Source organism: Lycium barbarum, chromosome 11 (genome assembly GCF_019175385.1).
Source record: "Lycium barbarum isolate Lr01 chromosome 11, ASM1917538v2, whole genome shotgun sequence".
Classification (NCBI taxonomy): Eukaryota; Viridiplantae; Streptophyta; class Magnoliopsida; order Solanales; family Solanaceae; genus Lycium; species Lycium barbarum.
Window position 1 is genome coordinate 20,236,093 of NC_083347.1, and position 24,519 is coordinate 20,260,611.

The 24,519-nt window shown below is 38.8% G+C and overlaps 1 protein-coding gene and 1 pseudogene across 1 annotated transcript; one reads left to right on the forward strand and one right to left on the reverse strand.

Annotated features, from left to right (window-relative positions):
- Nucleotides 1-1,249: 1,249 nt before the first annotated feature.
- On the forward strand, nucleotides 1,250-3,560 carry LOC132618786 (sesquiterpene synthase 15b-like; annotated as a pseudogene).
- Nucleotides 3,561-5,302: 1,742 nt separating this feature from the next.
- LOC132619536 (uncharacterized) lies at nucleotides 5,303-8,230 on the reverse strand. Its single transcript, XM_060334409.1, has 2 exons — nucleotides 8,054-8,230; nucleotides 5,303-5,686 (listed from the first exon to the last, which is right to left on the reverse strand). Exons 1-2 carry the CDS (start codon nucleotides 8,228-8,230, stop codon nucleotides 5,303-5,305), a joined length of 561 nt encoding a protein of 186 aa, XP_060190392.1.
- Between the last annotated feature and the right edge of the window lie 16,289 nt (nucleotides 8,231-24,519).

A 24,519-nucleotide genomic window follows, 5' to 3' on the forward strand; every position in this document is an offset into this window, starting at 1 on the left:
GCTATTTTCCCAATTAAATCCGAGGGATCAAGCAGATGGCCCCTAAATCGTCATCACTAGTACCCCCTTTCTTTCTTGAAAGCTTTATAAATAGACTCATCATGTCTGTCAATTAGCAAGTAACTTGAACAGAATTTCTTAAGTAATTCACTTCTCTTAGTTTCAATTACTGTTACCAAACCCAAAAGCATATTGCTACGTCTTTAATTTCTCTCCACCAAATTTAAACACTACAATAATTCCACTAAAAGAAGAAAGAAACATGGATGGATTTGGTGTTGAGGCTAAGATTACACGTCGGAGTGACAATCATCATCCTACAGGGTGTACATGGACCGGGTTGATTCAGATTTTTTAAACACTAAACCAAACCAATTGCGTCGGATTTTTAAATTTATACACCAAACCAAACCAATAAGATTCGGGTTTTTCAACCTCGGGTTGTCTCGGGTTATTCGGTTTTCTCGGGTTTTTTTTTTCCGGAATATTCTTGATACAAAACATATAACTTTTACTTTAAATATTTCTTTAGTCCTAGTAAGATACAACTATGTAATTAAGGTGTTTCATAAGAAAATAACACAAAATGTGAGAAGAATGATGACGCTGTATTAAAATATTCAATAAAAGATAATAAAATCGGTTAAAATAAATATTGCTAATTAATAAACCATAAAGAAAATGATCATAATCTAAAAATACTAAGTCATACTAAAATAAGTACGGCTAATAAGTATTATTTACATGACAAGAAAAAAAAACTTAAGTTATGTATTTTCACCCTCTAAACCAATTATGCAAAACTAAATAATAGATATCCAACATTATTGTCATTCCTAGTGGTAAATTGAATTTATTTTGTTAGTATTAGTGTTGACTTGGTTTTAGTTTAGACTTTATATGAGTTACTAACATCTATAGGATATAAAACTTATTCGTATTCAAAATTCTAAGTTCAAGCTTTAATAATATGATAATAGATTAAAAACTATGAAAAAAATTTAAGAAATATTTATAAATTACATTACAAATAAATATTTTAAATATTGAATAAATGTAATGTCGGGTTGGTTTGGTTCGGTTTGACTTTTTTTAGCTAAAACCAAACCAAACCAATTATGGTCTTGTTTTTTTTTTTTCAACACCAAACCAAGTCAAACCAAACCATTAGTCGGGTTTTTTTCTCGGTTTGACTCGGTTTATCGGTTTGGTACGGTTTGTCAGTTTACTTTGTACACCCCTAATCCTACTAATTGGGGAGACCATTTTCTTGCCTATGCTCATCTCTCGGTAAATTTGGATGCCTATTATGTGATCATGTCTTAATTTTAACACTGTCTATGCTTTTGTCCATTTATTTTCAGTTGAAAAACTAAAAAAAATGATTTAGCTATGAAATTTATCATTAATAGTTCTAGGATTTTTTTTATAATTCGTGAAATAGGATTACCGACAATTTTTTGTTGTTTAGTGACATGAGTTGTCCGTCGCTAATTTCGATATCTTACTATAGTTATTCTCTTGATCTATCTAGGGCAATTGATTTTGTAGTCATTTACAAATTAATTTTTAATTTTTTATCCTTTTTATAAGAGATTTTCATTTTCACTCGCAAGACATCTGAAAATAATACAATTCAAAATTGGAAGTGACCATAGGAGACCATTTTCTCATCCCCGCACATCTGTTTCTAAATAATTTTTTGACTACAAAGAAATAACAACATGCTACTATTTTTGTATTTACTCGTATAGGGAGCGACTGAATGGGAAAAGAGGGAACATGAGGATCTAAAAGAAGAAGTGAGAAAAATGCTAGAGATGTCTCCTTCCAAATCTTTGCAAAAACTTGACCTGATCAACACAATCCAATTGCTTGAAGTAGCGTATCATTTTGAAATTGAGATTGAGGAATCATTGAGTAACTTTTATACTTGTTATGAAGAATGGATTAGTAAAGTTAATGAAAGTGACCTTCATGCTGTTGCTCTAAGTTTTCGAATGCTTAGGCAACAAGGCTATCATGTCTCATCTGGTAAGCAATACTCCCTCCTATTCAATTTGTGTTACATTGTTTGACCGAATACAGAGTCTAATGAAATTTTTTTTTTTGAAACTTATGATCCAAAACGAGTCTTAAATATTTGTGTGACAATAAATTATATCATTGAGCTTAAATGAGAATTTTATAATAAATTATCTCATAATATGGAAAGATAACATTTTTTTTTTTTGAAACAGACTTAGAGCCTGTTTGGATGAGCTTAAAATAAGCAGCTTATAAGCTGAAAACAGCTTATAAGCCAAAAAAAAAATAAGTTGGGGTAGGCTAACTTATTTTTTTTGGCTTATAAGCTGTTTTCAGCTTATAAACTGCTTTATATAAGCTAAACCAAACGGGCCTAATTATTTTTTTGGGCTTATTTTATGCACAAAATAGCTTTAAGCTGGCCAGCCAAACACTAAAAAAAACTGAAAACAACTTATAAGCAACTTATAAGCCAATCCAAACGGGCTCTTAAAAATGTGACACATTATGGGTTAGGACAAAGAGAGTAGTATAATCTTGGTTAGGCCAAAGAGAGTAGTATAATCTTTCTTCCCAATACTTAACATTATGCAATTGTACAATATTACTCGAGCTTGTTGCTGATAAGAGTTTAACTTTTACATATTGATGGCCTAAATATATTATGAAGCAGATGTTTTTAAGAAGTTCATTGACGATCAAGGAAATTACAAAAAAAACATTGGTTAGCGACTTGCCAGGATTGTTGAGCTTGTATGAGGCAGCACAATATAGAGTACGAGATGAAGAAATTCTTGATGAAGCAGTTAATTTTACCATCACTCATTTGAAGCTACTGTTACCTAAATTGAGCAATTCTCTAGAGATGAAAGTCAGCAATGCACTAAAGTATCCAATTAACAAAACTATAGTGAGGGTAGCGACGAGAAAATACATATCGTTTTACCAAGAAGATAAATCATGTGATGAAATTTTACTGAATTTCGCAAAATTGGACTTCAACATATTGCAGAAGATGCATAAAAGGGAGCTATGTGATATAACAAGGTAACTAGCAACATAGATTCACTAACATCACAATACTGAATAATTTTTTTTTTCCTAAAAAAATTACTAAGTTTAAGATCGCAATTTATATTTTAGGTGGTGGAAAGAATTGGACTTGGCGAAAGCATTACCTTTTACAAGAGACAGAGTAGTTGAGTTGTACACCTGGTCTTTGGGTGTGTACTTTGAGCCACAATATAAGATTGCCAGGAACATAATAACCAAAGTGTTATGCTTCATTTCTATTACTGATGACATCTATGATACCTATGGAACACTACATGAACTTACTCTCCTCACAAATGCAATAGAAAGGTAGGAGTAGTATTCTTTTCTTTGTACATTTTAATCATACTGATCTCTCCATTTCAGTTTAATTATATGGTAACATTTCCTTTTTTAGTTCATTGTAAAAAGAATATCGCATTCTAATATTTCAAATAATTTTCTTAAACTTCTCATTTCACATATATGTGCCCTTAATCAGAAACTTTTATAGCCACACAAATATTATGAAATATTTAAGATCATAAGTTTCAAAAGTTTTACAGCCACATAAATATTATGGCATTTTATGACCACGATTTCAAAAGTTCTTATTTCTTTCTCAAACTCACTGCTTATTAAAACTTTGCCACATAAATTGAAACAAAGAGAATAGTTTACAACTTTTATTTTGCCATAATAATTTGTAAGTAATTAAGAATTTTATTAATGATCTCACCTGTATAGGGGTATACACCAAGTTCCCGGATACTTTGCCTCGCTTTCATCAAATAACACATTGTACATGTTGCCTCATTAAAAATCTTCTCGGAAAACCCACTTCGGGACAAAACCGTACTAGGAAAAGAGTGCAACACGTGTTTTCAGACCTAACTTCATCCGGTACTAGACTTTCTGCAAAAAAAAAAAAAGACAAATTAACTTTCTCTTTCAGTTGCTGCTCCGGACAATAAAAAATGATCATAAGGGTAGACATTCATACCTTAGCAGTAGTATCTCTTCAAATGAGCCACATTCCAGTTATTGCGCAACCGTTGTCCGTCCATGGATTCCAGCTAGTATGACCCTTTGCCAGTTATTCCTGTTATCTTGTATGGCTCTTCCCAGTTTGGACCCAACTTCCCATCGTTGGGATTCTTAGTGTTCAAAGTAACTTTATGAAACACCAAGTCCCCAACTTGGAAATGTCGAAAATTGGCCCTCCGGTTGTAGTACCTTTCCATTATCTGTTTCTGAGGCGCAATACGGACCAATGCATTTTCGCGTAGTTCATCCGCGAGGTCGAGTTTTATGGCCATGGCCTCCTCGTTTGATCCACCGGTGACGTATTTGAATCGGAGGCTCAGTTCGCCAACTTCTACTGGGATGAGAGCTTCGGCCCTGTAGACCAATGAGAAAGGCGTTTCCCCCGTGCTTGATTTTGATATAGTTCTGTAAGCCCATAATACCTCCGGTAGCACCTCCCTCCATTGATACTTTGATGTTTCAAGTATTTTCCTTAGATTTTGAATTATTATTTTGTTCGTGAATTCCGTCTGTCCATTTGCACTTGGGTGGTATGGAGTTGATACAATTTTCTTGATCTTCAACCCCTCGAGGAAATTATTGACCTTGCTGCCCACGAACTGAGGGCCGTTATCACAAGTTATTTCGGTCGGGATGCCGAAACGACAGATAATATGGTCCCATATGAAGTCAATAACCTTCTTTTCTCTAATCTTTTCAAAAGCCTGTGCTTCAACCCATTTGGAGAAATTGTCAGTCATAAATAAAATGAAACAGGCCTTACCTGGTGCCCATGACAAAGGACCAATGATGTCCATTCCCCACTTCATGAAAGGCCAAGGTGAGATCACCGGGTGTAGCACCTCCCGGGCTGGTGGATCATCGGAGCATTCCTTTGACACCCATCGCATTTTCGGACAAAATTCTTCGAATCCTCCTCCATCCGGTTCCAGTAATAACTGGCTCTGATAAATTTTTTAACCAAGGCTTCGGCACCGGAGTGATTACTGCAGGTACCCTCATGGACTTCTCTGATCACGTAATTGATTTCTTCGGGACCCAAACACTTGGCCAGGGGTCCGAAAAAAGACCGCCGATACAATTGACCATCTATTAAGCAGAACCGTGCTGCTTTGGTCATCAGTGATCGTGATTCTTTTGGGTCACTCGGGAGCTTTCCATCTTGTAGGTAGTCGACGTATTTGTTGCACCAATCCTAAGTTAGACCCATCGTGTTTATCTCAGCATGCCCGTTTTCAACCGCCGAATTCATCAACTGCACTATGGCACCGGGGTTGATTTCCTCCCCTTCGATTGAAGAGCCCAAATTGGCCAGTGCATCGGCTTCGTTATTCTGCTCCCTGGGTACATGCTGCATGGTCCACTCTTTAAACCGGTGCAGTATCACCTGAGTCTTCTCCAAATATCCTTGCATTCGTTCATCCTTAACCTCAAAGACGCCATTCACTTGGTTAACGACCAAGAGAGATTCGCATTTTGCTTTGATTATTTCGTCCCCCAGACTCCGAGCTAACTCCGAACTTGCAATCATAGCCTCATACTCAACTTCATTGTTAGTCAATTTGATAGTTCTAATCGACTGCCGAATGGCATCCTCGGCGAAGGTTTTAAGAATGATGCCCAGCCCGGAACCCTTTAGGTTCGAGGCCCTATCCGTGTGTAGAGACCAGATATCCGAAGCCTTTCCCGAGGTCAGCAATAATTCTTTTTCGACCTCGGGAATCATGGCCGGGGTAAAATCTGCCACAAAATCGGCCAAGATTTAAGATTTAATGGTCGTCCTAGGCGTATATTCGATGTCATATCCGCTAATCTCTATGGCCCATTTGATCAATCTACCTGATAATTACGGTTTATGCATGACATTCTTCAGCGGGTAAGTAGTTACTATGCATATCGGATGGCATTGAAAGTAAGGTTTCAGCTTTCTTGAAGCACTTACCAATGCCAAAGCCAACTTTTCGAGGTGGGGATAACGAGACTCCGCATCCGCTAGAGTTCTACTCACATAATTTATTGGAAATTGCGTACTTGCTTCTTCTCAGACCAAAATACCGCTTATCGCTACCTCGGATACGACAAGGTATAAGAACAACTGTTCGTCTGCCTTCGGTGTGTACAACAGAGGTGGACTTGATAAGTAGCTTTTTAACTCCCGCAAAGCTTCCTGGCATTCCGGTGTCCAGTCGAAGTCATTCCTCTTCCTCAATAATGACAGGAAATGGTGGCTTTTATCCGAAGACCTTGAAATGAAACGGCTTAGTGCCGCCATCCTTCCGGTGTTGCACTTCTTTGACGTTATTCACCACCTCAATATCCTCGATGGCTTTGATCTTGTCCGGGTTAATTTCAATTCTCCGGTTCGACACCATAAAACCCAAAAATTTGCCAGATCAGACACCGAAGGCACATTTTTTCGGGTTAAGCTTCATGTTGTATTTCCGGAGTACATCAAAGGTTTCCTACAAATGTTTTAAATGGTCCTCTGTTTCCAGGGACTTGACCACCATGTCATCAATATAAACTTCCATTGTTTTCCTTATTTGTTCTTCGAACATTCCATTAATAGGTGTTGGTACGTTGCACCGGTATTTTTTAATCCGAAGGGCATGACATTGTAACAGTAAGTCCCGTATCGGGTAATGAAGGATGTGTTCTCTTGATCATCCGGGTGCATCCTGATTTGGTTGTACCCAGAGTAATCATAGAAAAAACTTAACATCTCATGTCCGGCCGTTACATCGATCATTCGATCGATGTGAGGCATCGAAAATGAATCCTTCGGGCATGCTTTGTTCAAATCCTTATAATCAACACACATTCTAAATTTATTACCTTTCTTCTGCACAACCACTACATTCGCTAGCCACTCCGGGTATTTTACCTCCCTGATAGAGCCTATTTTTAAAAGCTTTGTTACCTCATCCTTTACGAAGGCGTGTTTCGGTTCTGCCATGGGCCTTCTTTGCTATTTCACCGGGGGAAATCTCCCATCAAGGCTGAGCTTATGAGTCGTCACTTCCGGTGGCACACTTGTCATGTCTATATGGGATCATGCATAACAATCGGCATTAGCTAGGAGAAATTTAATTAACTTGTCCCTGAGCTCCGAGGTTAACCCCGTTCCCAGGTATACCTTTCTATCGGTAGATATTCAAACAAGATGACTTGTTCCAGCTCCTCCACGGTATTTAGTTGCATCCGAGTCATCCGATAATACAAACGATCTGGGTACGCCGAAATCATCTTCTTCACCAACCGGATCCGATCCCTTCTGTGCTGCTTTCAAACACATTTCCTTTAATTGTTATTTAGTGTCTTTGCCCCCGATTAATTTATCATCTCTTTTGTTCAGGTTTTTTGGAAAAAATGGCGTTTCCTCGGCCGCGAACATCTCCCTTGCAGCGGATTGTTCGCCTCGAATAGTTTTAATCCCCTCCGGGGTCGAGAACTTTAGCAACTAATGTAGTGTTGACGGTATTACTCTCATGCTATGAATCCACAATCTACCGAGCAAAGCATTATACTTCATATCTCCCTTCGGTGACATAGAATATCGTCTGTTGTATGGTGCCGTCAATGTTGACCGGTAAAGAAATCTCTCCCTTCGGGGTTTCACTTACCATATTGAACTCACTGATTACTCGGACTATCAGCACAATCTGGTCGAGTAGCCTTAGCTGCTCTACTACTCTCTACCGGATGATGTTGGCCAAGCTACTTGGGTCAATCAAAATACGTTTGACTTGTGATTTGAAAATAAGAATAAAAATTACCAATGCATCATTGTGCGGTTAAATGATGCCTTATGTATCCTCGTTGCTGAAGGAAATGGAACCCTCAGGTAAATAGTCCGGCTGCACTTCTCTCATACAATGAAAACCTTTGTTCATTTCATCACCGGCCCTCGAGGGGCATCCATTCCCCTAATTATCATATTGATTACATGTTGAGGCTCCACCAGCTCAGCACGCTTTTGATTCTTCCTTTCTTTGTAGTGGTTTTTGGCTCGTTCACTCAGAAATTCTCGAAGCTGGTCATTCTTCAATAAACGAGCCACTTCTTCCTTTAACTGTTGACAGTCTTCAGTTCTGTGCCCATGAGTCTCATGATACTCATACATCATGCTCGAGTCCTGTTGACCCGGGTCTGGCCTCAGCCATCTGGCCTCTATGATACGGTCGATAGCTGAAACGAGGTCCAAGATGTTGACATTGAAGTTGTACTCCGATATCCTCGGCAAGTCTTTGTTGCTAGCCGAGCTTCCGGCATCGCTCCTAAATAAGAGGCCCCGACTGCTTGACTGGCGTTCTGCCCGTTTATCGCTCCTACCCGAGAAGTGACTGGGACCAACCTTGATTTTTCTGACCTAAAGCTCGACTTTTCCGAATGATAGTATGACCGGTACCTTTCTCTGGATGGTCGTGTCTTCGGCTCGTAATTTTTCCTCGACCTCTTAGAGCTTTTGCTCATATTTATGGTTCCCGGGGGAAGTTTGAGTTGGTCATCCTCTACCCGAATCTTTAATTCGTACCTGTTATGAATATCCGCCCAGGTTACAACCTCATATTCCAACAAATTTTTCTTTCAGTTTGAATGAGGTCGTCGAGCTCCGAGGATTAAGCCCTTTGGTAAAATCTTGCGCAGCCCATTCCTCAGGAACCGGAGGGAGCTCCATCTGTTCCCTTTGGAAACGGTTCACAAATTCTCGTAACAACTCATCATCCCTTTGGGCTATACGGAAGATGTCCGCCTTTCGGGCTTGCATGCCTTTTTAGCTCCGACATGGGCTTTTATGAACGCATCCGCGAGCATCTCAAAAGAAGTGATTGAATGCTCGGGCAGATGGTCGTACCGGGTCAATGCTCCTTTCGATAGAGTTTCCCAAAAATTTTCAACAACACGAAGTCACGTGCTCCTATGGGTCTGTTGTGCCGTCATATTTCTGGATATCCGACATTTTGAATCTCTTTGGGATCAACTTCGGAGCCGCACTTGGAAGGAAATGTCTTTGAATGTACCTTTTTTAATCCGGCCCTTTTAGAATAGGCGGAGCACCCGGGATTTGATCCACCCGAGAGTTATACGTTTCCACCTTCTTCTCTATTGAATCTACCCGCTTTGCAAAGGTTTCGAGCATCTTCAGAACTTCGGTGGACGATCTGGCTCCGGATCCGTTACTCTTGACTATTCATGTTTCATCCCTCCTTGGTTCAGTCACTCCTTTTGACCTGACCGGGGCTGCCTTGTCATTTTTTCTCTACAGCTGAGCTATTGCAATCCCCTGTTCATCTATGGCAGTCCCTTGTTCCTGCAACATTTGAAATATTAAACGTAAGTTAATCTCATCAGGAGTATCTGGTGTTTTTCGGCCTTGAGCCCGGGACAAAGTAATTGAGTTATGAGTATTCAGGGGATCGGTGGCCGGAAGGGTGGCGTTCTCCTGGTTGACAGTATTCTGCCGATCGAGGCCCTCTCTCGAGTTCACGGCATTGGGGTCGGCAGAATCCGCAGGTGGGTTTCAGAACCCACTGTTGTTCTCGTTTTCAGCCACAATTTCGTTGTTGTTGGCATGACCAGACTGTCCGTTGTTTGCCATTTTGTCCCTTTTTTGCGCAGACTAGCAGATCCCTCAATCAACAGTGAAAGAAGGAAGAAGCAAAGATTAAAAAACCACTATTATCCTAGCCCCATGATGGGCTCCAAATTGTTTACCCCGAATTTCAATAACAATTGAATTTGTAAGTGAGGTATAGGATATGTGGATAATTTTTAATCTATTATTCGGTTGATATGAAATTTATATAGACTTATTTGTAATAATATATATATATATATTGAGTGGATGAACAAACCAAAATATACTTCAAATCCGGACTAAAATGAGAGGGAGAGAGAGCTTTAATATAGTTATCTATTACAATGTTCTAGATCTCAAAAAGCCAACCCCTAAAAGTAGGAAAATGTCCTCTATTTATAGTTTTACCTCATGGCCCTACATACAATATAAAGCCTTTTGTAATAAAGAAACCCTAAAAGGATAAGGTAGGATCGTACGGTCTGACACCCGTACGGTTGTCAGTACAAAATGACAGAACGATCTTGACGCGTGGCAGTTTCGCAACTGGTTAACCGGACCAACGACCACAATCAGTTCGGACATAGAGAAATCGGACTAACGGCTACGGGAACTTGACTTGGAGAAACCAGACTAACGCAATGCTAAGTTTGGTCCGAAGACATCGGACCAACAGATTTACTTCTCTTTTCTCAGATCAGCCACATCTTGTGCAATCCTCCCGGTCTGAAGAAAAGACCGATCATACTCTTGCTCATTTGGTCCTCCCCTCGGCCCCCGGTCTCACCGGTCTTGCATATATCCGTTTTTTACTGTATACAAGCCGTAATATTACAAACACGAAGCGAGGTTAGTGAAACGAAGCAAAACGTGAGGGGAGGTCTCTGAAATTTTTCCTTTCAAAAAAAGAGACAAAGGAGATAAAACATAAATTTTGAATGAGAAACTAACACAAAAAATATGAATATTCACCTTTTTCCTGTTTTCAATATTATTGATATATATTGATGAAATTGATGTTTATATTTATTGTACTACTATCTTATGGTGGAAATATTCATGTAAATCACACCATACCTTTCGTTTTCTTTCACAAATTTCCTTTCGAGTGCAGTGCATCTATGAAAGCTTCAAATTGAAGGATAATCTTGGAATGTTATTCAAATTTTATCATCCAAAATAGTAAAGTTAACAATTGTTATAAAAAAGGATTAAAACAGGGGACTACGAATTAAATCTGGAGGGAGATTTTTGAAATATATAAGTTCTTTATGTTACAGGTCTCTTTTATATCAGATGGAATTATAGAATGCAAGTTTAAAATTTATAGAGATTCGGTTATGGGCTGATTGATCTATTGACCATTGTTTAGCACATCTTAACACAATTCATCTTAAGTTCATGTAAATGTTGAGCAGGATAGGACAATGATCCCTTTGTTGATTCTTCCATTATTTCGACCTTTTTACAAGAGATTTTCATTTTCACTCGCAAGACATCTGAAAATAATACAATTCAAAATTGGAAGTGACCATAGGAGACCATTTCCTCATCCCCGCACATCTGTTTCTAAATAATTTTTTGACTACAAAGAAATAACAACATGCTACTATTTTTGTATTTACTCGTATAGGGAGCGACTGAATGGGAAAAGAGGGAACATGAGGATCTAAAAGAAGAAGTGAGAAAAATGCTAGAGATGTCTTCTTCCAAATCTTTGCAAAAACTTGACCTGATCAACACAATCCAATTGCTTGGAGTAGCTTATCTTTTTGAAAATGAGATTGAGGAATCATTGAGTAACTTTTATACTTGTTATGAAGAATGGATTAGTAAAGTTAATGAGCGTGACCTTCATGCTGTTGCTCTAAGTTTTCGATTGCTTAGGCAACAAGGCTATTATGTTTAATCTGGTAAGTAATACTTCCTCCTATTCAATTTGTGTTACATTGTTTGACCGATTACAGAGTCTAATGAAAAAAGAACTTTTCAAACTTATGATCTAAAACGAGTCTTAAATATTTGTGTGACAATAAATTATATCATTGAGCTTAAATGAGAATTTTATAATAAATTATCTCTTAATATGGAAAGATAACATTTTTTTTTAAACAGACTTTTAAAAATGTGACACATTATGGGTTAGGCCAAAGAGAGTAGTATAATCTTTCTTCCCAATACTTAACATTATGCAATTGTACAATATTACTCGAGCTTGTTGCTGATAAGAGTTTAACTTTTACATATTGATGGCCTAAAAATATTATGAAGCAGATGTTTTAAGAAGTTCATTGACGACCAAGGAAATTACAAAAAAAATATTGGTTAGCGACGTGCCAGGATTGTTGAGCTTGTACGAGGCAGCACAATATAGAGTACAAGATGAAGAAATTCTTGATATAGAGTACAAGCAGTTAACTTTACCATCACTCATTTGAAGCTACTGTTACCTAAATTGAGAAATTCTCTAGAGATGAAAGTCAGCAATGCACTAAAGTATCCAATTAACAAAACTATAGTGTGGGTAGCGACGAGAAAACACATATCGTTTTACCAAGAAGAAAAATCATGTGATGAAATTTTAGTGAATTTCGCAAAATTGGACTTCAACATATTGCAGAAGATGCATAAAAGGGAACTGTGTGATATCACAAGGTAACTAGCAAGATAGACTCACTAAACATCACAATACTGAATATATTTTTTTTCCTAAAAAAAAAAATAACTATAAATAGGAGGCATTTCCCTACTTTCAAGGGTTGGCTTTTCTCAGATCTAGAGCATTGTAATAGCAAAATATACAAAATCTCTCCCTCTCTCTGATATTGGTCCGGATTTATGTGTTCTTCTTTGACTTTATTTACTCATCCAATACTTACATATTATTTAATACATATATTTGTTATTAATCATCAATTTCGATTCATTTGATCACGGCAAATCACACATATAGACACATATCTATTGCAGCGAATCCGTATATATTTCCTACCAACCAATTAGGTTAAAGTTTACTCACATATCCTATACCTCACTTACAAATTCAATTGATTACCTAAATTCGGGGTAAACAGTTTTGCGCCCCCCGTGGGGCTAGGATAATAGTGGTCTTTGATCTTTAGGATCGAAAAAAATCTTTTGTTCGTCTCTGTGAAAACGGACCAAATGGCCAACAGTGGACAATCTGGTCACGTCAACAACAACGAGATTGTGGCCGAAAATGAAGACAGTGGGCCACGAGGATTACCAGAAAATCCCGTCGACCCAAACCCCGTTAATTTGAGAGAGGGCCTAAACCGGCAAAACACCATGAATCAGGAGAATGCCACCCCGCCGGACACCGATCCTTTAAATACTCACAATTCAATTACTTTATCTCGGGCACAAGGCCGGAAAGTGCCAGATACCCCGGATGATAATATTGACTTACGTTTAATTTTTGAAATGTTGCAGGAACAGAGGGCAGCTATTGCCGAACAAGGAGTCGCAATAGCCCAGTTGCAAAACAAAAATGATAAGACGACCCCGGAGAGGACGAAAAGTGTTGCTGAACCCAGAAGGGATGAGACGCGGATGGTCGAGAGTAATGGGTTCGAAGCTGGTTCGTCCACCGAAGTTCTGAGAATGCTCGAAACATTGGCGAAGCGGGTAGACTCGACTGAGGAGAGGGTGGAAACATATAACTCTCAGGTGGACCAAATCCGGGGGGCTCCGCCTATTCTGAAAGGACCGAATTCGAAGAGGTACATTCAGAGGCCTTTTCCTCCGAGTGCGGCTCTAAAATTGATCCCAAAGAGGTTCAAAATGCCGGATATCCAGAAATATGACGGCACAATGGACCCTCAGGAACACGTGACTTCATACACCTGCACCATAAAAGGCAATGATGTTGAAGAGGATGAAATTGAATCCGTGTTGCTAAAAAAGTTTGGGGAAACTCTGTCAAAGGGAGCATTGACTTGGTACGACCATCTTCCCGAGCATTCAATCACTTCTTTCGAAGTGCTTGCCTATGCGTTCATAAAAGCTCATGCCGGTGCAAAAAAGGTGCAGGCCCATAAGGCGGATATTTTTCGTATAGCCCAAAGGGATGATGAGTTATTGCGTGAATTTGTTAACCGATTCCAAAGGGAACGAATGGAGCTTCGTCCGGTTCCGTAGGAATGGGCTGCACAAGATTTCACCAAAAGGCTCAATTCTCGGAGTTCGACGGCCTCATTCAAACTAAAGGAAAACTTACTGGAATACGAGGCTGTGACCTGGGCAGATGTTCATAATAGATACGAGTCAAAGATTCGGGTAGAGGATGACTAACTCGAGCTTCCCGCAGGGCCCGTGAATATGAACGAAAGCTCGAAGAGATCGCGAAAAAATTTCGAGCCGGAGTCCAGACCATCGAAGGAAAGGTATCGGCCATACTCTCATTCGGAAAAGCCAAGCTTCAGGTTGGAAAAATCAAGGGTTGGCCCGAGTCAATTCTTCGGTCGGGGTGATAAACGGGCCGAGCGCCCGTCGAACAGTCAAGGTCTCTCATTTAGGAGCGATGTCGGAAGCTCCGCCAGCAACAAAGACTTGCCAAGGATATTGGAGTACAACTTCAACGTCAACACTTCGGACCTCCTCTCGGCTATTGGCCGTATCGCAAAAGCAAGATGGCCGAGACCACTAAGGTCAGACCCCGGCCAACGGGACCCGAGCGTGATGTGTGAATATCATGGAACCCATGGACACAGAACTCAGGACTGTCGCCAGCTAAGAGAGGAGGTGGCTTGGTTACTGAAGAATGGCCACTTCCGGGAACTGCTAAGTGAACGAGCTAAAGGCCACTACAAGGAAAGGGAATCTCATAAATGGGCCGAACCAGTAGAACCTCAGCATATAATCAACATGATAATCGGGGGTACCGATACCCCTCGAGGGCTGGTGATGAAATGGACGAAGGTTTCCATTGTGCGTGAGAAGCGCAGCCGGGATTACTTACACGAGGGGTCCATTTCTTTCAACAACGAGGATGCAGAAGGCATCATTCAACCGCACAATGATGCATTGGTAATCTCTATTCTTATTTTTAAATCACAAGTTAAACGTATTTTGATTGACCCAGGTAGCTCGGCTAACATCATCCGGTGGAGAGTGGTTGAACAACTAAGGCTACTCGATCAGACTGTACCGGTAGCTCGAGTGCTCAGCGAGTTTAACATGGCGAGCGAAACCACCAAGAGGCAGATCTCTTTGTCCATCAACATTGATGGCACTATCTAACAAACGGTGTTCTATGTAATCGAAGGAGATATGAAGTATCATGCATTGCTGGGTAGACCTTGGATACATAGCATGAGGGCCGTGCCATCGACATTACATCAGCTGCTGAAATTCCCGACCCCAGAGGGGATAAAAACCATCCGAGGCGAATAGCCCGCTACAAGAGAGATTTTCCTAGTCGAGGAAGCGTCGCCTCTTCCCAAAAAACCGAATAAAAAAGAAGATGAGTCAACCGGGGGCAAAGACTCCAAATAACAACTAAAGTACACGGGTTCGACAATGGAGCAGAAGGGGTTGGACACGGGGTATGAAGAGGATGATTTCGATGTACCCAGATCGTTCGTCTTGCCGGATGACTCGGATGCAACCAAGTCAACAGTAGAGGAGTTGGAGCAAATCATCTTGTTCGAATACCTATCGGATAGAAAGGTATACCTGGACACAGGGTTATCCTCGGAGCTCAGGAACAAGTTAATTAAATTTCTTCAAGATAATCCTGATTGCTTCGCATGGTCCCATATAGATATGACAGGTGTGCCACCGGAAGTAACAACTCATAAGCTCAGCCTAGACGGGAGGTTCCCCCCGGTGAAGCAGAAGAGAAAGCCCATGGCAGAGGCAAAACAGGCCTTCGTAAAGGATGAGGTAACGAAGCTTTTGAATATAGGCTCTACCCGGGAGGTAAAGTACCCGAACTGGCTAGCTAACGTAGTAGTGGTGCTGAAAAACAGGCCTTCGTAGTAGGCTCTACAGAGAAATGACTGCTACCTTCATTGAATGCCAGGCCGGCATATTTTACGAGAAAATGATAGGTATGATGGGACAAAAATTCACAGAGGTTATCCGAATGGGAGAAGCCTTAGAAGAAGGAATCAAATCAGGAAAAATTCAGGATCTTACTGCTTTGCAAGCAGTAAACAAGGCTATTCAATCTGGTTCTATCAACGGACTTAAAAAGAAGAAAAAAGATGCTGCTGCAGTCATGAATGTCCAAGGACATAAGTCAAGCCAAGCCGTCACATACTTTAACCCTCCACAACAACCTTTCTATCCTTTCCACTATGCTGAACCCTACCAAGCTCCACCATCTCCTTACCCTGTCTACAACGCCCAAGCAAACTACTACCAACCCCGTGTACCTCCACATCAAAACCCACGTCCATATTAATCCGTTCAAGCTCCAACTTACCAAAATCGACCACATGCTACACCTAGAACCCGTCCAAACCCTAACATCAAAAACACCCGTAATTACACTCGGTTCGCTGAACCCTTGGCTCAACTGTTTGAAAGAATGAAAGCAGCAGGCGTGATACAACCAATTGAAGGGAAAATTCCCGATCCTATTCCAAGATGGTTTGATGGTTCTAAACGTTGTGCATATCATTCTGGAGTTGCTGGGCACGACACTGAGAATTGCTATGGTCTCAAAAACAAAATTGAAGCCTTGATTAAGGAAGGAGCGATCCAACTCACTGGAGCTCGGCCCAATGTGGACAACAATCCTTTACCTACTCATGACAATGCTAACGTGAACCTGATAACTGTTGAGGAAGATGGGGATTTGAAAAGAAACATTACGCCCATTGGAAAAATGGAAAAGGGCATGTCATCAACTTTTGTCGCTCCCATGGGAACAATCCAAAGACAAACACCGACAAAGATTGCTGCTACAACTACTCACAACACCGAGATACCGACCATCCAGGGTGCCGAACCAGGAGAAACTCTGAAGAATTGAACTTGTACTCCGTCTCTGGTTCGCCGGGAGTCTTGGTAGATCTGAACATGTAGTGAACTTTTGGAGATAGCACGATTTTAAAATTGAGGCTAAATCGTGCCCCAAAACTTTTGTTGCTTTGCCTCATCTTTTGGAAGCTTAAATTGCAAAAACTATGAATGCATTTCTGATTTTCCTTAATCATCTATTATTGTTATTTTCTACTTCATTTATCAAATCTGCCAACTCTACAATTGTGACATAAAATGAACGAATGAATAACATACATCTCGAGAGAATAACAAAGAATTTAGAGGACAAGACAAGATTCCATTTGGAAGAAATGAAATAGCCGATAGGTGATGACATAAGCCTGACAGCTAGCAATTCAAGAAGAAAACAAAGACGACATTAAGTTAGACAGCCTAGTTTTCAACCCTTCCTTTCACAATCAGTACGAACTACGCTGACCTGATTCCCGTGGTGGGATACGTAGGCAGCCCACATAGGGTTCGGTTGCATTATAACAGAAAATCCAAGAATCCTTATGTAAGGAGAATTACGCATGGCCTGATTCCCTCGGTGGGATTCATAGACTATCAAAATACAGATCAATCATATTTAGGTAGAAATCCGACAAGCCTTTTAGCCTTTACACAACAGAACTACGCTGACCTAATTCCCTTGGTGGGATACGTAGGCAATCTACATCGAGTTCGGTCCCTTTATTAGAAAATTTCAAAACATTTCTTATATACCTTACGAACTACGTTCTGACCTGATTCCCTCGCCGGGATACGTAGGCAACCTATATAAGGTTCGGTCACACCACAACATAAGTCTAGTATACCCTTCTGAGCCCAAAACTGGGGCATATTTTGAAAGATTAGACAAGAGAAATTTGGACATTGACAATATTAAGGATACCAGACAGGAAATAGTATAGACAAATGACTTTTCAATTGTTTCGGAAGTGTCACGATCTGAAGTTGGCAGAAATGTTTTACAACTTACATACATTTACATATATATCTTTCCCTACATACATATATTTACATATATATATATTTCACGACTTATATACATATAGTTACATTTCCTTATACATATATTTACATACCTACCTTTCAAATGAAATACTTTCTTTCAATTGTTTCACTACTATTCATCTACCGAGGCTTGAACGAAGATCACAAGGTCCAAACAAACAAGACGAATGGAGCGCCAATAACGTCAAGCGTCGAGTCAACTTCCCCCTCCCAAACTAAGAATTTTTCTTTGAGTGCAGGAACAAAAGACCGCGAGACTAACAGTCAAGTCTATCAATCATGGCCGAAAAGCATCGTTTGGCTCATTATGGCCTCGCCTCAAAAGCCGAACAACTTTATTTCCAACTTTATCTTTAATTTTATTTTTATCATAACAACTTTATGATTTTATTAACAGATATACATGTTTTGTAGGTTGTCGAGATCGAAGGCGAATTAAATCAGGATTACGTGCCATTAATTTGGCTTGTCGCGATATCATCAACGTTATCAGCCAAACAGCTACACTATTACTTTACTCTATATTTTACCAATCACTTTATCATCTAATTTGCCAACTTTAACGACTTTATCCTAAATTTTACAGGGATCTTCATCAAGTCTCCGAAGACAACCGGAGACATCATCCATCTCATGACTTTACCCCGGACTTTACGGGAATTTTCATCAAGTCTCCGAAGACAACCGGGAGGATCATTCGGCTATACAACCTCATATGCATAAGCCAGACGGCTTTACTATGACTCTACTGTATACTTTATCATTCACTTTACCAACTTTAATGAATTTACCCTAAACTTTACAGGAATTATCATTAAGTCTCCGAAGACAACCGGAGACATCATCCACTTTACGACTTTACCCCGGACTTTGCGGGAATCTGCATCAAAGCCTCCGAAGACAACCGGAGACATCATCCACTTTACGACTTTACCCCGGACTTTACGGGAATCTTCATCAAATCTCCGAAGACAACCGGAGATATCATATGGCTATACAGCCTCATTTTCATAAGCCAGACGGCTGCACTCTTACTTCACTAATTACCTTATCATTCACTTTAATAACTATACCTTAATTTCACAGATATCCTCGAGTCCCCGAAACAACTGGAGACATCGTTTGGCCATAAGGCCTCATCAGCATATCATTTACCATAAAGTCCCGAAAACAACCGGAGACATTATATGGCTATACAGCCTCATCTGCATAAACCAAGCGGCTACACTTTTACTTTACTCTCTATTTTATTATTTTACTTTATCATCCATTTTACCCACTTTAACGACTTTACCTTAAATTCCACAGACATCATTTATCATCGAGTCCCGAAAGACAGCCGGAGGCCTTATTACTATCATTAAAGTCTCCAAATACAACTGGAGATATTATTACATCCTCGGCATACACATCACACATTTATTCAAGTCCCGGAAGACAACCAGAGACAACATTTGGACACACAATCTTACTATAAGCCACACGGCTTCATCTTCATTCTCACACTTATATTTATTATCATTTTACATTCTTTATAAGATTTATGTCACACCCCATTTTAACCGGGATTAAAGTAGAAGTATGACGTATTGGAGATTCCTGTTTTTGTTTATTTTAAGGAGTCGCCACCTAATTATTTATGGTGAATTAGGACACCTAAAGTTTATTAAAGTTATGTTTAAAGTTAACTCTGTTTAAGGTCTGCGAAACTTAAGATTTTAGGTAAGGGTTCAATTAGTCTAAAGGGAAGGTATTAGGCACCCTTTAAGACCTATTAACAATGGTTAACCGACCAGACTTAAAATTAATTAGGCTGAATGTAAATATAGTATTGTAGGAAAAAAGGAAAGCAGTTTTGTAAGTATGGCTAAAGTTATACATGGATATGTAAGAATGCTATTTAAAGTAGAATTTGTAAAATAATAATAATAATTTGTATAAAAGAGTATTTTTAATGTTATTTTAAAATGCGACTTATAAATATGGTTAAGGTTTTGAGACGAAAGTATAATAGCGTTGTTTAAAATAATACTTGTAGAAAATAGTAAGTGTACAAAAGAGCTTTGTTAGAAATAAACCAAAGAAGTGGGACAGGTAATGTTTATATGTGGAGGAAATGACTAAAATTTAAAAGAGTTATTTGATAAGAGTTTTAAAAGATCTATTCTAGACAAATATGTATTTCAATATGTATTTTTACTTAAGTGTTGGGAAGAACCTAAAGTGAAAGAGTTGTTCGTCGAAACTAGTTTGCCTGTTTTTTAGAGTAAGCTAACGTTAATGTAAAGAATAGTAGCGTCTTAAAGTTTCTATGATATTAAGAATGAATCTTGATCCTCAAAATATGTAGTCATACTATTTTGAAATGAATTGTTCTAATAATAGAAAAGAAGGACAGTATGGATATTATAAGTAGTTAAACTTATGGAATTAATAGTTGATTTTTTTTAGATTAACTACTTATTACTAGAACCAAACCTCACTAATTCTGCCAAGGTTTAATTAATCTAAGCAAATAAACAAGTGAAAGTATCAGTCATACAATTACCAATTAAATGCACAAAAAAAAAAAAAAAATGGAGGAGCAAATAGGTTAAATGGGCTCAACCCATTTTTAAGGATTGCTGCTACGCTACTGTTGCTGTTGGGCTTAGCCCAAATTTTATCTTCTATTGGTGCTGCAGGCTGGGCTGACATGGGAGGATATTTTGTTGGGCTTTTTAGCCCAACGCCAAATGCGGAGAAAAGACGATGAGCCGCTCGGACTCGTATGCGATGTTCATGCGTAAAAAAAAATAGAGAAAATAAGGATTAGTAGAGAAAAGATTAGTGTTAAACTAATACGCAGAATACTCAAACAAGCAAAGGAGATTAATGCATTCAACATACTTTCTAAAAAGTAAAAATAAGCATCAGGTCATGAACAACCAGTCACTCAAGAATTCTTAAGATATGACTATTGATTTTAAATTGTCAATAGTCAATAGAAGCTCACATTCTGAGCCAAGTTTAAATGAAGTCTATCTCTTAGCACTTAACTGAAGACAATGCTTGGAAAATATCAACTAGTACACACATAATATAAGGATTCCTCCGGGAATCTCAGGGCTACTAGATAAGAGGAAAAACCATAATCTGGGGCATTTAACCAACGAAAACTGAGGATCTGAACCAGCACTGTAAGAAAACAGATATTAATATTCCAGTGGCGTAATAAATTCAACCACAATCTACTCTTATCTCTTTTTAATAATTTAAACATTCAAGCAAGTCAATTGGAGAGAGATCATTTTTTTGAATTTTAAACATGGTTAACGAACTAATATTCAGTTGTTTTGCATAGCTAATGAAGCAAAGAGGATTTTTAACTTAAACAGAGCCCCTTTTGTTTAAACAGAGATGCCTACTAACTAGATTCATGTTCCTGTAAAAATTAAAGAATGCCAGTATATTATTTAAAGGGGGAATAAACAGTTTATGCACTTGTCATGAATAAAAAGGGGATTAGGCTGATTTCAAGTGAAGAAACAAAAATCGTCATTTAAGCGAACGACTCCCGTCTTGATATTAACTTCATATATGTCGATTACTATAACTACATGCTTCACACATATGAAGAAAAGGAGAACTAATAACTCAATAAGTCGAATCTACCGTGAACACACAGAAATAGTAATTAAGTTCAAGTCGAGTCAACAAGCAACATCTGACATGTGGCATAATCATTTCATTATATCCAAATTCAAACAAATTAAATGCATAACAGATTACAATGTTAAGAATGAATAGAGCAAAGAAGGACAATGCTGACAATAAACATCTAAGCTTACACCCTTATATTTCATCACAACTTAAGCAGATAACGAAACCAGCAGGGAAACAAGCACAATATCATCCGAATTTAATCCCTTACTAAAACAGAATCATAAATTTCCATACAAGCCCCATTTCTAAAATATAAAGGAGGAGCAAACTAATCTCTTAACTCGAATAACCAAACTAAACACGCACACTAACAACAGAACTGAATAATGATGATAACAGAACATGACCAAACAGAATTCGACAACCAACATCGACATGCTATATAATCATTTTACCGTGTTTAAAGCTAAGCAGATTACATTCGTCACAGAGCATCTCATTCAAACAAATAAAGTAAAAGAGAGACAGTGCCGACCTTCTTTAATCATATACATGATATACCTAAAGATATATACACCATGGCGTGTATATCAGATGTATATCGAATGTATATGCTCTTCTTACTTTGATAAACCACTGTATATCCTATGTATATTCAACTTTAAATAAGTTATAAGTCCTGTAAATTTCATCTAATCAATCAAACTACAATAGACATCTTTCAAACTTCATCTTAATGATCGTTATTCTATCCTAACAGCATCCAAACATCGAACAAATAACGCGACGACAAAGAATTACATAGCCACCAAACATATAGCAGAGTGAGCTAAAATCTTAAAACAAACAGAAATTAAAGATTACAAGTGATAGACATATCGAAGTTTACCTGTTTTGCGCGCAATGGACTGGGATGTCGAAGCCTCGAATCTACGCTCGATTTTAAAGCAGCAGTAGAATTGAAAGAGTAAACCACCTAATATATTGAATATGTATTCCCAAATACAGTAATTGAGAATAGATTTTCCAAGAGGGGTTAAGGTTATCAAAGGGACTGAAATTTCGTATTCTTTTTGATGAGTCGAATGATAAATTAAGAATGGAGAGCGAGGACTCGGTCCCTCTACAAGCTGAAGAATCCCCCTTCTTCTGATTCAACTAGGATTATTTATAGGTTTTTCCATGGAGAGGAGCGTGAGGCGTGGGGGACAAAGGTGACAGACGCATGGGGGGGACATGGGAGTGTGGAGGTGCAGAGGGAGCACGTGAAGGAGCAGGGGTAAGTGGGAGAGGTGTGGGGCGGACAGAAAATAATGGAGAGAGCACGAAGATGACAGTCGAAATGGTGAGAACGTGAGGCGTGGAGGTGACGATGAAAGAGAGACGAAGGAGACGAAGGAGACGAAGGGGGAGAGAGCTGAGGGAAAGAGATGGAGGGAGAGAGATGGAGGGAGCGGCTGTCGTTGAAGTGAGGAAAAGGAAAGAAGAAAGGAACCCTAGGGGTTCCTTTTCTTCATGGACTCGGGTCGGGTCGGGTAGAGTTAATTGGGCTGGTCCGTTTTGGGCTGGCCTATTAATTTAAATATGGGCTGATATAAATGTGGGTTGGGTATTAAAATGTGGGTTGTTTATTTGAGTAGGAAATAATATTGTATTGGTATTTTGGGCCATTAATTTGGCTGAAAATTGTTGGTCCTTCCTCCGCTATTTTAATTATTTTCGGGATTCTAATTTAATAACTAGTACCATATTTATTATGTGAAGATAAATAGTAATTAGTATATAGAAAGTAAGGATTTTACAAAGTGTTGTCTTGTAATTAATTTAACGATTCCGAACCCGAAAACGAAACGATGACTAACTGTTTAAAATTTATGATAAAGTAATGCTCACAATGTTTGAAAATAAAAGTAGTGATATTAAAATATTGTGAAAAATAAAGTATTTAGCTCGTTAGTAAATTTAGAAACCCGGGTAAATTAAATAGGAGAGGGACAAAATTGGGTGTCAACAATTTACATTTTCAACTTTACCCCAGACTTTATTACTGATTTTGACATAAATTTCAGTTTTTGACAGAAAGTACGACCCACATACAGAGACACAGCACAACGTGGAACTTTATCTTACGCAGTGAACTGGGGCAAATTTGCTGAAGAGGAATATCAAACTCACAAGCAAGGGTCACGGATCTACTCTCGAACCCGACTCCGCCTACGACCACAAACACGTGATACGTAGGTTAATTTTTCTTTCATATCCACCGATAAAACTCTACTCAGTCAACTCTTTCACAATCTTGTATCCTTTTCTATATCCAGTCTCACCATAATTCAACACTGGGGCAAAAAACGTAGTGTCAGTATCAACCCGCTTCTTAAACTTGATTCTCACGAAACCCGAGACATGTAGGCAATTCGAAACGGGTTCAGCCATAATTCTTTCCATCTCGTAATAGTTTCCACCAATTATCCTAAACCATATTTCTCAAGTTCTTCCAAGTCATACTTGTTGGTCGGAACAAAATCGGCTTCACGGCAACTTCTTCGCCCGAAAACTCTTACATCGTCTCCGGTCGAAGAGGGGCATCTGTTGACACCCAATTTTGTCCCTCCTTTATTCTAATTTATTTCCCTGGGCTTCTAAATTTATTAATAAACTAAGTACTTTATTTTCACTACTATTTGTTATTTCTACTGCTATTAATATCTTTACTCTCGTTTTCGTTATTTTTACTATCAACATTACGAGCATTACTTTATTGAAATTTTTAATAGCTCGTCATCATTTCATTTTCGGACTTTGTACTCATTAAATTAATTATACTTTATTAAATCTTTACTTTCTACATACTAATTACTAGTTGTTAAATTAGAAGCCCGAAATAAATTAATTAAAGGAAGAAAGGGCCATGAAAGTTCAGCCAAATTAATGGCCCAATCAGTCAAGCCCACACTTAAACTTCAACCCAGCCCCCATGTTAATTTCGGACCAGCCCACTATTTTTATACCCGACCCGGCCCACTATTTTCTATTCATCTAACCTAAACAAAGATGCCGCTCAGCTCTCTCTCTCTCTAATCCCTCATCTTCCTTTCCTCTTCTACATCAAGAACCAAAACCCCTTTCAACCATGGCAGACCCGTCCCCCCATTTTC